Raw genomic sequence first — 15,303 nt, 5'->3', positions numbered from 1 at the left:
TCCCTTGTAGATTGTGAGCCCTCGCGGGCAGGGTCCTCTCTCCTCCTGTACCAGTTGTGACTTGTATTTTTCAAGATTATTGTACTTGTTTTATTATGTATACCCCTCCTCACATGTAAAGCGCCATGGAATAAATGGTGCTATAATAATAAATAATAATAATAATAAATATAATTGCCTAAGGGTCACTTCCATCTGTTTGTCTGTAACGGAAATCCCGCGTCGCTGATCGGTAGCGGCCGGAAGGCCGCGACCAATGAGCGACTGGCATAATCCGGCCACAAATTCGCCCCTTCCTACTCTGTCAGTGCCCCCTCCATACTCCCCTCCAGTCAGCGCTCACACAGGGTTAACCCCTTCCCGACGTCATGAAAACGTGTGCCAATCCGACCTGTGATGCAGCATACGCGTCATGGTCGAATCGCGCTCATGCAGGCCGGGTGAAAGGGTTAACTGTAATTTCGCCCGACCTGCAGGGACAGGGAGAGTTGTACTTGAGCCCAGGGGGGGTGGCTTCGCAACCCCCCCTTCCCCATTACAATCCAGCCATGGCCGATGCTGCAATAGCATCAGCCATGGCGGGAGATCGCGATCTGCTCCCCGCCACCACCACGGAACTCCTCCCCTCCATCCTGTCATTTGCTGTCCTCCGCTCCCCTCTGTCCTCCTGTCTGATTTTCCCCCCCCCCATACTTACCGACCTCCTGTGTCCCTCGCGGTGTCCGTCCGTCTGTTCCATGGGCGCCGCCATCTTCCAAAATGGCGGGCGCATGTGCAGTGATAACTTCTATCACAGCGATCAAAATAAAAAAAATAATAAATAAACCCCCCCTTTATCATCCCCATAGGTAGGGACAATAATAAAATAAAGAAAATATATACCGTATATATTTTTTTGCCCCACTAGAGTTAGGGGGTTAGGGTATGTGCACACGATGCAGAATTGGCTGCGGATCCGCTGCAGATGGCCGCTGGAGATTTGTAGCAGTTTTCCATAAGGTTTACAGTACCAGTTTCCGCTGTGCCCATGGTGCAGAAAATACCGCGCGGAAATGCTGTGTTGTATTTTCCGCAGCATGTCAATTCTTTGTGCGGATTCCGCAGCGTTTTACACCTGTTCCTCAATGGGAATCCGCAGGTGAAATCCGCACAAAAAACACTGGAAATCCGCGATAAATCAACAGGTAAAACGCAGTGCCTTTTACCTGCAGATTTTTCAAAAATGGTGCGGAAAAATCTCACACAAATTGGAGTTAGAATTGAGGGGTTTCCACTGTTTAGGCACATCAGGGGTCTCCAAACGCAACATGGCGCCACCATTGATTCCAGCCAATCTTCCATTCAAAAAGTCAAATGGTGCTCCCTCCCTTCCGAGCCCCGACGTGTGCCCAAACAGTGGTTTACCCCCACATATGGGGTACCAGCATACTCAGGACAAACTGGGCAAAAATTATTGGGGTCCAATTTCTCCTGTTACCCTTGTGAAAATAAAAAATGCTTGCTAAAACATCATTTTTGAGGAAAGAAACATTATTTTTTATTTTCACGGCTCTGTGTCGTAAACTTCTGTGAAGCACTTGGGGGTTCAAAGTGCTCACCACATATCTAGATAAGTTCCTTGCGGGGTCTAGTTTCCAAAGTGGGGTCACTTGTGGGGGGGGGGGGGGGGGGGTTTCTACTGTTTAGGCACATCAGGGACTCTGCAAACGCAACGTGACGCCTGCAGACCATTCCATCAAAGTCTGCATTCCAAAAGTCACTACTTCCCTTCCGAGCCCCGACGTGTGCCCAAACAGTGGTTCCCCCCCACATATGGTGTATCGGCGTACTTTGGACAAACTGGACAACAACTTTTGGGGGCCAATTTCTCCTGTTACTCTTGTGAAAATAAAAAATTGTGGGCTAAAATATAATTTTTGAGGAAAGAAAAATGATTTTTTATTTTCATGGCTCTGCGTTATAAACTTCTGTGAAGCACTTGGGGGTATAAAGTGGTCACCGCACATCTAGATTAGTTCCATGGGAGGTCTAGTTTCCAAAATGGGGTCACATGTGGGGAGCTCCAACGCTTAGGCACACAGGGGCTGTCCAAACGCGACATGGTGTCCGCTAACGATTGGAGCTAATTTTTCATTCAAAAAGTCAAATGGCGCTCCTTCCCTTCCAAGCCTTGCCGTGTGCACAAACAGTGGTTTGTCACCACATATGAGGTATCGGTGTACTCGGGAGAAATTGCACAACACATTTTAGGATCCATTTTATCCTGTTACCCATGTGAAAATTAAAAAATTGAGGCTAAAAGAATTTTTTTTTTTTTTTTAAAGTACTTTTTCATTTTTACGGATCAATTTGTGAAGCACCTGGGGGTTCAAAGTGCTCACTATGCATCTAGATAAGCTCCTTGGGGGGTCTAGTTTCCAAAATGGGGTCACTTGTGGGGGAGCTCCAATGTTTAGGCACACAGGGGCTCTCCAAACGCGACATGGTGTCCGCTAAAGATTGGATCCAATTTTTCATTGGAAAAGTCAAATGGCGCTCCTTCCCTTCCAAGCCCTGTCGTGCACCCAAACAGTGGTTCCCCCCCACATATGAAGTATCGGCGTACTCAGGGCAAATTGTACAATAACGTTTGTTGTCCAGTTTCTCTTTATACCCTTGGGAAAATAAAAAAAAATTGTTGCTAAAACATCATTTTTGTGACTAAAAAGTTAAATGTTCATTTTTTTTCCTTCCATGTTGCTTCTGCTGCTGTGAAGCACCTGAAGGGTTAATAAACTTCTTGAATGTGGTTTTGAGCACCTTGAGGGGTGCAGTTTTTCGAATGGTGTCACATTTCGGTATTTTCAGCCATATAGACCCCTCAAACTGACTTCAGATGTGAGGTGGTCCCTAAAAAAATGGTTTTGTAAATTTCGTTGTAAAAATGAGAAATCGCTGGTCAAATTTTAACCCTTATAACTTCCTAGCAAAAAAAAAAAAATGTTTCCAAAATTGTGCTGATGTAAAGTAGACATGTGGGAAATGTTATTTATTAACTATTTTGTGTCACATAACTCTCTAGTTTAACAGAATAAAAATTCAAAATTTGAATATTGCGAAGTTTTCCAAATTTTAGCCAAATTTCCATTTTTTTTCACAAATAAACGCAAAAATTATCGACCTAAATTTACCACTAACATGAAGCCCAATATGTCACGAAAAAACAGTCTCAGAACCGCTAGGATTCGTTGAAGCGTTCCTGAGTTATTACCTCATAAAGGGACACTGGTCAGAATTGCAATAAAAGGCCAGGTCATTAAGGTCAAAATAGGCTGTGTCATGAAGGGGTTAATGGCTGCGTTATGCCGCAGTGTACCGTAGTCCGTTAATGCTGCTATTAACCCTGTGTGACCAACTGTTTACTATTGATGCTGCCTATGCAGCATCAATAGTAAAAAGATTTAATGTTAAAAATAATAATAAGAAAATAAAAAATTATATTCTCACCTTCCGGCGCCTTTCCCGCTCTTCGCGACGCTCCAGTCCATGCATTGCTGTCTCGTGAGATGATGATGTAGGGGTCTCACGAGACCGCTACGTCATCATCTCGCGAGACCACAATGATTTCTTGGGACCGGAGCGTCGCGAGGAGCATCGCTAAACGCCTGGCCTGGATCCGGGGGCTGCCGGAAGGTGAGTATAGAACTATTTTTTATTTTAATTCTTTTCTTTCTTTTTTTTGAACAGATATGGTACCCACAATGCTAGATACTGCGTGGGCTGTGCTGTGTACTGCGTGGGCTGTGTTATATACTATGTGGGCTGTATGCTACTTGGCTGTGCTATATTTCTCTGCTGCATCTATGCATCATGAATCGTGGTATGTGTTAATGATGGGGGCCCACTGAGACTCTTTCGCCCGGGGCCCTCAAAAACCTGGAGCAGGCCCTGGCTTCACTGATTGGTCACGCCCGGCCGCAAACAATCAGCGACAGGCGCAGTCCGGCCACGAATTGGCGCGGAATTTGAACCACGCTTCGCTAATTGGTCGCGCCCGGCCGGACGAATCCTGTGTATAAATTGCATTATTCTGAAAACTTCATAAATAAACTACATACATATTTTAGAATACCCGATGCGTTAGAATCAGGCCACCATCTAGTAGAAAACATATACGGTATGTCAATGACATCTGTATATCTAATATTAGTACAGTGTGTGTGCAAATTACTGTGCATTCATTTAATAAAAAAAAGATTATTATTTTGAAAAAAATGGCTGAGCTCCCTTGTAACTTTAGTAACCAGCAGAGGGAAATAGTATACTACTATACCCGAATTATTATATATTTGTGTCTGTCAGTCCATTTTATTTTCAAGCCACCAAAATGTACTCGACTCCACAGCCCTGCTTAAAACAACATGTGTCTGTGAAACGTGGAGATGTTAATGTCGGCAAAGGCCACAACATGATGATGGTCTCTTAGTGCTATAACTTGCCCCAAAGCACTCAGGGTAATTTGCTTGTGGCTTCAATGCTTGGTTTCTCAGCTCTGGCACTTCAGATAATTACAAAATGTGTATTGTTTTGACCTCTAAAGCCATACACTAGTTTCTGTAATGGAACGTCCTGACTGGTTCCCTTTGATTAGTGTATAAACTGTATGTGAGCGAAATCCAGCAGCTTTGAAATGACAGTATTACATTCTATAATTGTGTGTTTCAGGCCTGTGCAAGGTTTAATATTCCTCTTCAAATGGCAACCAGGGGAAGAGCCATCTGGATCTGTAGTCCGAGACTCCCGACTGGACACAATATTTTTTGCAAAACAGGTAGATTTATTTGTATGGCTGACTATATTGTTCACCTTATTTCCAAATACTTCATTGTCTATAATTGTTCTACAAAGCATTTTGTGGACGTTGTCGGGAGAGTCTGGCTAATTCTTAGTGTCACTACCACTTTGTCCTAACCGATAGGGAAGGTGACCTCAATCCCAGCTATGAGATATAGATGGCATACCTGATTGATACACCATTACTAACACTCATAACATAACAACACCACAGTAGTTGTTGTATGCAGGTGAGGTTTAATCACTGCATCTTTCTAATACCTTGGCCTGATTTATTAATACTGGTGTAGAGACACTGGGTTAGTGAGTTCTCTCGTCCACTGGCCGGCTGTCTTTAGAAAGACTGCATGGACCAAGGCTCATACCACCGAAATCCCGATCTTTCCTCATGGGCAGTACACTACACAGACAACACTGTGAGGGTATAACAGTGATGCAATAATTTATTGAACAACCAACACACAATAGCATATAGAACAGTCCCAGCAAGTACCCAAGATGGTGCAAATTAGTCTCACCCTTACGCTGACTCGCCAGGATTAGAGCTGCTTCCAAGGCTGATTACCCCCACCAGTGGCTCCCCGCTTTTGGTGGGTCATCACAGAGAGGAGGTAATGACAAGCTAAGGAAGCTAACCGAGACCAGTTAGGTATGTGACCAGTTGACCCGACTAAGAATCCAGATTGGAACAAAGACGTCTCTGGTGTTTCAGTGATGGTTAATGAAGCAGTCCTGTATTCTTCCAGCTGGGGCCTTGGTGTCCCCTAAACTTACATCCTGTAGAGTCTCTTGGAAAGAGGAAAAAGTCTCTTTATATAGTTCACAGCTGGCCTTCAACCAGCATCCAGAGGTCAAGAGAAAGATGTGAATGAGGTTTACTCTCACTGTTCGATTATGTAATCTATTTGTATAGTTGTTCCTTTTCTGCTTTCAATGCCAATATGACTGGCCTGGACAATGTGTAATTAACATATCAGCAAACATCATTGTTCAGTGACCATGCATTACTGTTTTGCAAAGATAGCAGACAATATACTGTAGGATCTGATATAACAGGTAAATATTCGTCCTACAAAAAGAGTCAATACTTCACACAATAGTTTGATTCTGGACCTACTGAATTTACATCTGGCATAATTAAAGGGAACCTGTCACTAGGTTTTGACGATATAAGATACAGCCAACGCATTTCAGGGCTATTATATAGCATTCTATAATGCTGCATATAACCTCTGATCCGACCTGAAATATAAGAAAAATATATACTCACCCGGGGGAGGGGCAGTTTGGTCCGATGGGCATCGCAGGTTTGGGGCCTCCCATCTTCTTGAGATGCCACCCTCCTGCTTGCTTCACAGGCTCCCCGGCATCGCTCTCCTGCGCAGGCGTACTTATCTGTCCTGTGTAGGGCAGAGCCAAGTACTGCAGTGTGCAGGTCCTGGGCCTCTCGGACCTTTCCTGGCGCCTGCGCACTGAAGTACTTTGGTCTGCCCTCAACAGGGCAGATAAGTACGCCTGTGCAGGAGCGTGATATCGGGGGGCCAGGCAGAAGCAGGAGGGCGGCGATCATAAGATGATGGGAGGACCCAGACCTGCAACACCCATCGGGCTGGTGTGCATTCCACAGAGGAATGCAGCGAGACAGGCGGCATTGGCTTCCCTGGATCTCGCAGGATAGCAGCGGCAGCAGCCATGGAGGATGCAGTCAGGACTGAGCAGGATGGGGTAAGTGTGCTGTGCGAAATCCTGCTGTTCCTATTCACGGCCCTGACTGGTCACTCTCTTGCGCTGCACAGGAAAAGGATCCCCAACAATGCCCCTGCCTGCACCCAAGTGGCCGGGAAAAGCATCTATGGAGCCCAGGAGAGCCCTATTTGCCACATTAAGCTCCCTGACACAGTTAACAGGACCCTCTGTGACATGTACGGCCAAGATCGTGAGGGAGGAACATCCATCCCTCCTATCCAAGAATGAGGTCCCTGATTTGGGAAGAGGTCCAGGCTTCCATGTCCACTCTCTCTCGACCGTAGCCGCCCAGCCATGGCCCAGGTGCTAAGAGAGCTAGGTGGGAGATGGAGCTAAGCTCAGATGAGGGCTCCTATTCCCTGGGGTCTGACCAGGGAGAGGGCGAAGTATTATCGGAAGGTCAGGAACAAGGCAGAAGATATGTTTTCGTCCAATGATACAGATGAGCTAATCCGAGCTGTCAGGGACACAATGCAGGTGGAGGAGGTCGTCACAAAGCCACAGTCCAGACAGGACTTAATGTTCGGGGGCCCTCAGCGCAAAAACAGCACATTTTCCCAGGGAATGATCACATTCGGGCTATGGTTCTGGGGGAGTGGGAAAATGCGGAAAGGCCTTACTGATATCCCGGGACTTTGAGAGACGTCTTCCATTTAATTCAGAGGACACTAAAATTTGGGAATAAATTCCCAAGATTGACGTGCTGGTGCAAAGGTAGCCAAAAACACGTCCATTCCCTTTGAAGACTCGTCTAGCCATAAGGACCCTATGGACAGAAAGGGGGAAAACCTACTTAAGAACTTGGGAGTCTTCAGCGGCTTTAATTGAGATGAATATAGCCACTACCTCAGTTGCCAGATCCATGTTTCTGTGGATGGAGCAGCTGGAGGAGCATCTGACTAATAAAACCCCAAGAGAGGAGATCTTGGCTTCCCTTCCATAATGAAATCAGCTACGGCTTTTTTAGCTGACACATCAGCCGAATCTGTGAGATTCTCGGCCAGAAATAGTTCACATTTTAACGCGGCTCGTAGAGCTATCTGGTTGAAAACCTGGTCGGGGGACGGTGCTTCAAAAAAATAAGCTCTGCTCCATTCCTTTTCCTGAGTTGAGAATGTTCTGTCCTGCTCTGGATGACATCCTAGAGAAGGCCGCTGATAAAGAAGTTCCATGGAGAGAGGGGGAAGTGGAAACAATCCTTTCGTAGGCCAGGTACCTTTCAGAGACAGTATAGGAGCCAGGGAAAGTCCTCTAGGGGTCCCTACAGCAGTACCCACAGTAGAGGTGGGAAAGGTAGAAGTTCCCTGTTTGGACCAGGCTCAAAATCAAAACGGCAATGACGCCATCTTGATCAGGGCGCCTCAGGCATTTCTCAACAAACTGGTCCCAGATCACCCAGAACCAGTGGGTCTTTAAAGACCATATTAGAAGGATACAGGATAGTTTGCTTCCCCCTCCCCCGACAGTCATCGCTCCCCTTACAGTGGAGTCAGACTCCCCCATGGAGGCAAACTTAAACGACCTAATGAGCTCGGACATTATAGTCCCAGTTCCCCAGGTGGAATCAGGTGAGGGTCACTACTCCTCTCTGTTCTCCATCATGAAGCCATTGAGAGAGTTTAACACAATAATAAACTTAAAGCTCTTAAACACCTGGGTCAGTTACAAGAAATTCAGGATGGAGTCGGTAAAAACCACGGTCCAACTAATAGAGAGATGCCGTAATGTGCACCCTCAACCTAAAAAGAGCCTACTATCAGGTTCCTGTCCATCCAGTATGACAGAGATACCTGAAGTTTGCAGTAAGGTTTCAAGAGCGGACCTGCCACTTTCAGTGCCTTCCATTTGGCCCCCAAATTTTACCAAGCTGGTCGCAGAAGTGGTAGCCTTTCTAAGAAGCCAGGGCATCATCATCGTATCATATCTGGACGATTTCCTCCTGGTGGCAGGCTCGGTAGAGGAACTCCAGCGGCACACAAAAAGGACTATAATCATTATGGAATCCCTTGGCTGGATCCTAAACAGGCAAAAAATCGGACTTGGCCCCAGAAAGGAAGGTTTTTTTGGGGGGGAGGTGTTGCTGGATTCCAGTCGCAGAACATCCTTCCTGCCTCTAAAGAAACATATTGGTTCGCAACAGAGTGAAGAAAGTCATGAAGGGTCGTGTGTCCATCAGGTCCGCAATGCAGGTCTTGGCCTTATGACGTCCTGTATCCCATGTGTCCGCTGGCCACAGTTTCATTCAAAAGCCTTGCAGAGGAAAGTCCTGTCAGTCTGGAATCGTCGGTCCTCCCTCGACAAGAAAATATCTTTATTAATGTTGAGCGAATCTACTCGTTACTCAAGATTTCTCGAGCACGCTCGGGTGTCCTCCGAGTATTTTTTAGTGCTCGAAGATTGTTTTCATCGCTGCAGCTTAATGATTTACATCTGCTAGCCAGCATAAGTACATGTAGGGGTTGCGTGGTTGCTTGGGAATCCCCACATGTAATCAAGCTGGGTAAGAGATGTAAATCATTCAGCTGAGGTGAGGAAAATTAAATCTCTGAGCATTAAAAAAATACTTGGAGGACACCCGAGTGTGCTCGGGAAATCTCGAGTAACAAGTATATTCGCTCATCACTATCCCTCAATCAATATCTCTTTATCCCCTGCCGTAAAGAAGTCTGTACTGTGGTGGATTCAGCCTGGAAACCGAAAGGTGGGCATCCCTTGGATCTCCTCCCCATGCATAGTAATTACCACAGATCCCAGTAAGTGGGGATGGGGAGCACACCTGGAAGGGAAGATCCTCCAGGGGCAGTGGCCAGCAGACATACAGCCCAGGTCTTCAAATTACAGAGAACTCTATGCATGCGTGGGAAGCCCTAAGATAGAACCAGGCTCGTCTAGGAGGCTAGTACATAAAAATCCTATCAGACAATGTGACAGCAGTATCCTTCCTGCGCCACCAGGAAGGACCAAAACATCTAATGCTTCAGGATCTGGCAGATGTGATTTTTTTTTTTTTCTCCTGGGCAGAGAACAGCCCTGTCAGTAATGGCAGTCCATCTCGAGGGGTCCCAGAATGTCGTAGCAGACTACCTGAGCAAACGGAGGATCTGCTCAACAGATTGGGAATTAAATGACGAGGTATTCCAGTATTTGTGGCAGGCCTCGGATAGATCTGTTTGCGACAAGGAAAAACGCGAAGACGGATAGGTTCTACTTGCTCAACCCTTCAGACAACCCAGAGGGTGTAGATGCGCTAAGTCAGAGATGGGGACGGTCCCTCTCCTACGCTTTTCCCCCGATAACGCTCATTCCAGCGGAGTTTGTTTCCGCTGTTGGGAATTATGGCAGTAGAAGATCCAGTGCTGCTTCCATAGAGGGAAGATCTTATCCATCAGGGTAGTTTTCCATCAGGATCCTGGAAGACTCCATCTTTTGGCTTGGATCCTGAGCGGGATATCATGAAAGCTCAGGGGCTGTTGGATCAGGTCATAACCATGATTCAGGCCAGCAGGAAGCCAGTTACTTATGCAATATATTATAAGATCTGGAAGAAGTTCTGTCTGAAGGGTGGCAGGTCCGACTTGACGGCAGGGAAACCAGATGTCCCAAGTGTCTTAAAAATTTTTCAGGCGGGCTTTAATAAGGGTCTTAGACCCTGTACCCAAAAAGTACAGATATTGGCCTTAAGCACCTTTTTTGACTACTGTCTAGCCTCTCACCCATGGGTAATAAGGTTTGTCGGGGCAATACAGCGTCTACGCCCCACAATCAGGCGTTTCGTTTCCCCCCCTTGGGATCTTAATTTGGTCCTTAAGTCCCTATGCTCAGGCCCTTTCGTCCCGGGTGAAGACATGTCCATTTCTCACGAACCATGAAAACTGCATTCTTAATTGCCATTACCACAGCAAAACGTATAGGTGAAATCCAGGCCTTGTATGTTTGGGACCCACATCTACGAATTTGGGATGAACATATAATCCTGAAATTAGACCCTGTGTTCGTTCCAAAGGTAGCTTCCTGTCAAAATTTAAAGCAGAAAACTGTTCTGCCCTTGTTCTGCAAAAATCCCTCAAACGAGAAGGAGGGGGCCCTGCACGCGTTGGATGTCAGACAGGCTGTCATTGATTATATTGAATCCACTCGTAATTGGAGGCAGGACCATAACTTGCTCGTTTTGTTTGTGTGTGTGTGTGGGGGGGAGTAGAGCGAAGAAAGCATCTAAGGCCACCATCGCGAGGTGGATTACGTCAGTAATTTCTCAGGCCTATCACTCACAAGGCATCAGTCCCCCTGAAGGCTTAAAAGCTCATTCGACTAGAGCAGTTTCAATTTTATACGGCGGGGGCTTCAAGAAACCAGATTTGTAAAGCCGCAACTTGGCCCTGGATAGATACGTTTTGTAGACATTACAAATTAGACGTATTATCTAGCCAACAAACTGCCTTCGGGAGGAAGGTTCTCCAGGCAGTGATCTCACCACTTTTGGTATTCTCTATGGTGCTGTCAGGAGGGACGTCCTGGAAAATGGGTATTAGACCTACTGGTAATTATGTTTCCAGGAGTCCATCCTGACAGCACGATTAGTTCCCTCCCTGATTATGTCATATGTAGTAATATGATACTGTTAATAAATGTGTTTAAAGTTGTATGATCCATGGTGTGGTACTTGTTAAAACACTGAGGGGAATAGGGGTTGGGATGGGCCTTTTAACCTCTTGTGTGCTTTCCTGTCCCTGTAAGGAGGAGGAGAACGTCTATTTATGGATAAGATAGTGATCAATCTAAATTGTTTATTTGGGTGAACCCTATAATTCATGTACTTACTATTGATTAAGTAACGGATGTGGCTTGCGTATCTCAAAATGCACCTGTGGATGTGCCTAGCTTTAAGCTGTAATAGCGGATTATAGAAGGGGAAATAATACGGTATAACAGCGAGCAAAAAGTGTAATAGATGATACTGCATTAGTAGTACTCACTGCCAGGTCCGCTGATTTGAAAGAGCTGTATGGCGTTCCTAGAATCCCAGGGGGCTGCTGTGCTCTAGATGATGATCATAGGACCGCAGGCAGATAGCGTGCGGCCGCTGGGCTGGGAGCCGGCTTAAAGCTAGGCACATCCACAGGAGCATTTTGAGATACGCAAGCCACATCCGTTACTTATTCAATAGTAAGTACATGAATTATAGGGTTCACCCTAATAGACAATTTAGATTGATCACCTGTAACAACTCTGCTGGCATCACAGCATGGCCTCACATCTCTCACACAATCTTACCCACTGCTCCAGGCCATGATGTGGTTTCTGTTTCATGCCAGCTCCATGTTCTGTGTCTCTGCTCTGTCCATGCTTCATGGCTATGTGTATAGGAGAATAGAAAAATTCGGCACTCTCAGTTCATATGCAAAAAGGTAAAATAATTTTATTGTTCCACTGTGACAAATAATATGTTGACGTTTCGGCCAATATCTAGGCCTTCATCAGAACTATTTGTCTTCAGAAAATGTGGATCGTGAGACGAGTGATAGCACGTACGATGCCGCATCTAGGAGCATAGAAGGTAATAGCACACAACGTGCTGGAGGAATAACGCCGTTATTCCTCCAGCACGTTGTGTGCTATTACCTTCTATGCTCCTAGATGCGGCATCGTACGTGATATCACTCGTCAACTCGAAACGTCAACATATTATTTGTCACAGTGGAACAATAAAATTATTTTACCTTTTTGCATATGAACTGAGAGTGCCGAATTTTTCTATTTTACATCGGGATTGGTACCCTATTTGTGCACCTCACTACAAACGGAGTGCCGTGTTATTACCCTATTATGTGTATAGGAGGCCGGCGCCTGAACTCTCTGGTTCTTATAGGAATCAGGTGCATCTGTCTAATCAGTTCCTGACCAATTACCGAGAGGCCTCCTGTATATAGTGCAGCTCCACCCTGTGGTCTGGGCCTGTGCAATGTGTTAGCTCAGTTTGTTTCTTGTTTCTGAGTTTGCCAGGTCCTGCTCTGAGTTACTCCCTCTCTGGAGGCTTTTCTCTGTGCTATTGCCTTGATCTTGTAGTCCGCCCTCCAGGAGGCAGAATATCCTGGGCCCTGTGTCTTTGTCCCTGTGTCTTCTTCCATTGCCTTGTCTGTACTTTGTCTTTTCTCGGTCTCCTCGTCTGTGGCTTCCTTCCCTGCTTTGTCTTTCCTTGTGTTCTCAGTCTGCTTACACTCCGCACTCTTGCGGCTCTGCACTCAGTCCTTGCTTCGCACTCTCTGGCTTTGCTCTGTGGCTCCGCTCTTTGCGGTTCTATCTGGCTCCGCCTCCTGTGTTTCTGCACTTGGCTCCGTCTCTGCTCTTGGCTCCGCCTCCAGCGTCTCCGCTTTTGGTTCCGCCTCCAGCGTCTCCGCTCTTGGCTCTGCCTCCAGCGTCTCCGCTCATGGCTCTGCCTCCAGCGTCTCCGCTCTTGGCTCCGCCTCCAGCGTCTCTGCTCTTGACTCCGCCTCCAGCGTCTCCGCTCTTGGCTCCGCCTCCAGCGTCTCCGCTCTTGGCTCCGCCTCCAGCGTCTCCGCTCTTGGCTCAGCCTCCAGCGTCTCCGCTCTTGGCTCCGCCTCCAGCGTCTCCGCCCTTGGCTCCGCCTCCAGCGTCTCCGCCCTTGGCTCCGCCTCTTGCGTCTCCGCCCTTGGCTCTGCCTTCTCCTTCTCTTCTCTTTGCTCCACCTTCTACTCGTACTCAGCCTCCTGCGTTTCTGTTCTTGGTTCTAGCTCTTGTGCTTTCGCTCTGCATCCGCTCTTGCGGTCTTTCTCTACTTGTTACTTAGTCCTCCTGTCTGAACAGGTTCCAACCTGTTTCACATACCTGCCTGCAGACCGGTCCCTACCGGTTCTTCCTATGTTCCAGCTGTGCCCGCCTGTCAGCCAGAGTGCCAGCCGTGCCCGCTCCGTTCCTTAGTGGGATCAGCAGCCACAGCCAGACATCACCCTGGAGTGGCACCTGGTAGCTTCCTATTGCACAAGTCTGACCTCACCATCAGAGGCTCCAGCGAACACCTAGGAAGCTACTTAGTTACGCCCCTTCCAGGGAAGTTTGGTCTGTGGTCCAGTGGGGCCACACCCCCGTATGCCCGCGCCAACCAGTCTGGGCGCGTGCGTGACATCACCATCTTATCCATAAATAGGTGATTCTTGCAGTAAAGTGCATTATCTCAACCAGGATTCCCATTGGTGTAGTATACACAGAAGGGGCCCACGCTGTACACTTTCCAGCATCCCTCAAAAAAGGATCACCATCTTATTACATTATCTACGGTGACCATAGTAAGTCCAATTGGATAAGCACTACTATATTGGTTTATCGGTGCGACTGTTAAGACTCACTGTACTTCCTCCAATAGCGGACCACGCACCCCTCTATACCTCAGGAGCATCTTTTTTCTACAAAAAGCATTTGGAATCCAATCTGAATTTGTGCTACACCTGCAGTAAGTCTTTTTCTTTCTATAACCTCCGACAGTATCGCAGAATCAACTAGATTCACTTCATCACATCATTTACTTATAGACGAGCACAGTGTTTATTATTGTTTTATATCACACTTTACTGTAGCAGGTGGACTCAGAACCTGCTTTAACCACCAGCAGCTCTCTGTAGTAATCTTGATTCTCACACGTATCCATACGTGGGGTGCCGGTGTTTACCTACGTGACGTCTTTTCAGAAAACAAATATTTGTTACAGAATTATCTTCCCTTAACCCATGACTGTACACCTGAGAGGGATCTGCCCAGCCAGGACAGGAAACCTACTGAAATAAAAGGGGTACCTCTCCCCGTTTCAGGAGTTTCCTGTCCTGAGGGAAACCCTCGTGTTTTCTTCTTTGTCTACTTACCCACTCCTGTCCTGGCACTGGAAGAACAGGCACATGCCTGGGCACAGTCTACAGGTCCAGTGGGCCTTAGCGTACATGCGGGCGTGGGGTGGCACAGACAGAAGGAAAGAAAAATTCCGTACCTTAGATGTGAGGAAGTGTATGTTAGAATATATTTCCATGACCAGTCAGGGGAGAAAGGACCCGTTCCTATTCGTAGCCTTTCAGGGTAGCAGAAAGGTGTATGGGGTGAAGGCATCAAGGCTCACTCCACCAGAGCTGTGGCTACCTCCTTGGCAGAAAAGGCAAAGGTATCAATTGATCAGATCTGTAAGGCCGCTACTTGGTCCTCACCATCTATTTTCTTGAGCACTGGAGACTGAATCTGTCCTCCTCTGCTGACTTGACCTTTGTTAGTAGGGTGCTGCAAACGGTGGTCCCTCCCTAATGTGTTTAATTTCTCGAAAAATCTCTCAGGTGTGCTGTCATGGGTGAAGTGAAAACGCCAAGGTTACTTACCAGTAGCCGTATTTTGTGAAACCCATGACAGCACCTGTATATTCGCACACCCCCCTCTCTCACCTTTTGTTTGTGTGCTATAGTTTGGTTGTCTTTTTATAATGTGGTGTTGGTATGTGTTTAACCTCTCATGCTCTGTAACCCAACTGAAGCGGGGGAGAGGTACTGCCCTTTTATTTCAGTAGGTTTCCTATCCTGCCTTGGCGGATCCCTCTCTCAGGTGTGCTGTCTTGGGTTCTGGAGAAGGATAAATAACCTTGGTGTTTTGCTTGTGTTGCTGTTTTTCGAGACCTCTAATGTTTTCATTTTTTTGAATATGGGGCTCTGTGATGGCTTATTTTTTATCCCTGAGCTG

At 46.8% G+C, this 15,303-nt stretch overlaps 1 protein-coding gene across 3 annotated transcripts in view; it reads left to right on the top strand.

The window, feature by feature from the left end:
• UCHL5 (ubiquitin C-terminal hydrolase L5) overlaps positions 1-15,303 on the top strand; it is a 421,169-nt gene that overhangs the window by 115,407 nt on the left and 290,459 nt on the right. For all 3 annotated transcript variants that reach the window (XM_069737165.1, XM_069737164.1, XM_069737163.1), the window contains exon 3: positions 4,705-4,810. In XM_069737165.1, coding sequence (XP_069593266.1) covers positions 4,705-4,810 — 106 coding nt within the window. The remainder of the gene's footprint in view (positions 1-4,704; positions 4,811-15,303) is intronic.

The sequence above is a fragment of the Ranitomeya imitator genome, chromosome 8, assembly GCF_032444005.1.
Source record: "Ranitomeya imitator isolate aRanImi1 chromosome 8, aRanImi1.pri, whole genome shotgun sequence".
Taxonomy (NCBI): Eukaryota; Metazoa; Chordata; class Amphibia; order Anura; family Dendrobatidae; genus Ranitomeya; species Ranitomeya imitator.
The sequence above is the reverse complement of the archived record's forward strand: the minus strand, read 5'-3'. Positions and strand labels throughout refer to the sequence as shown.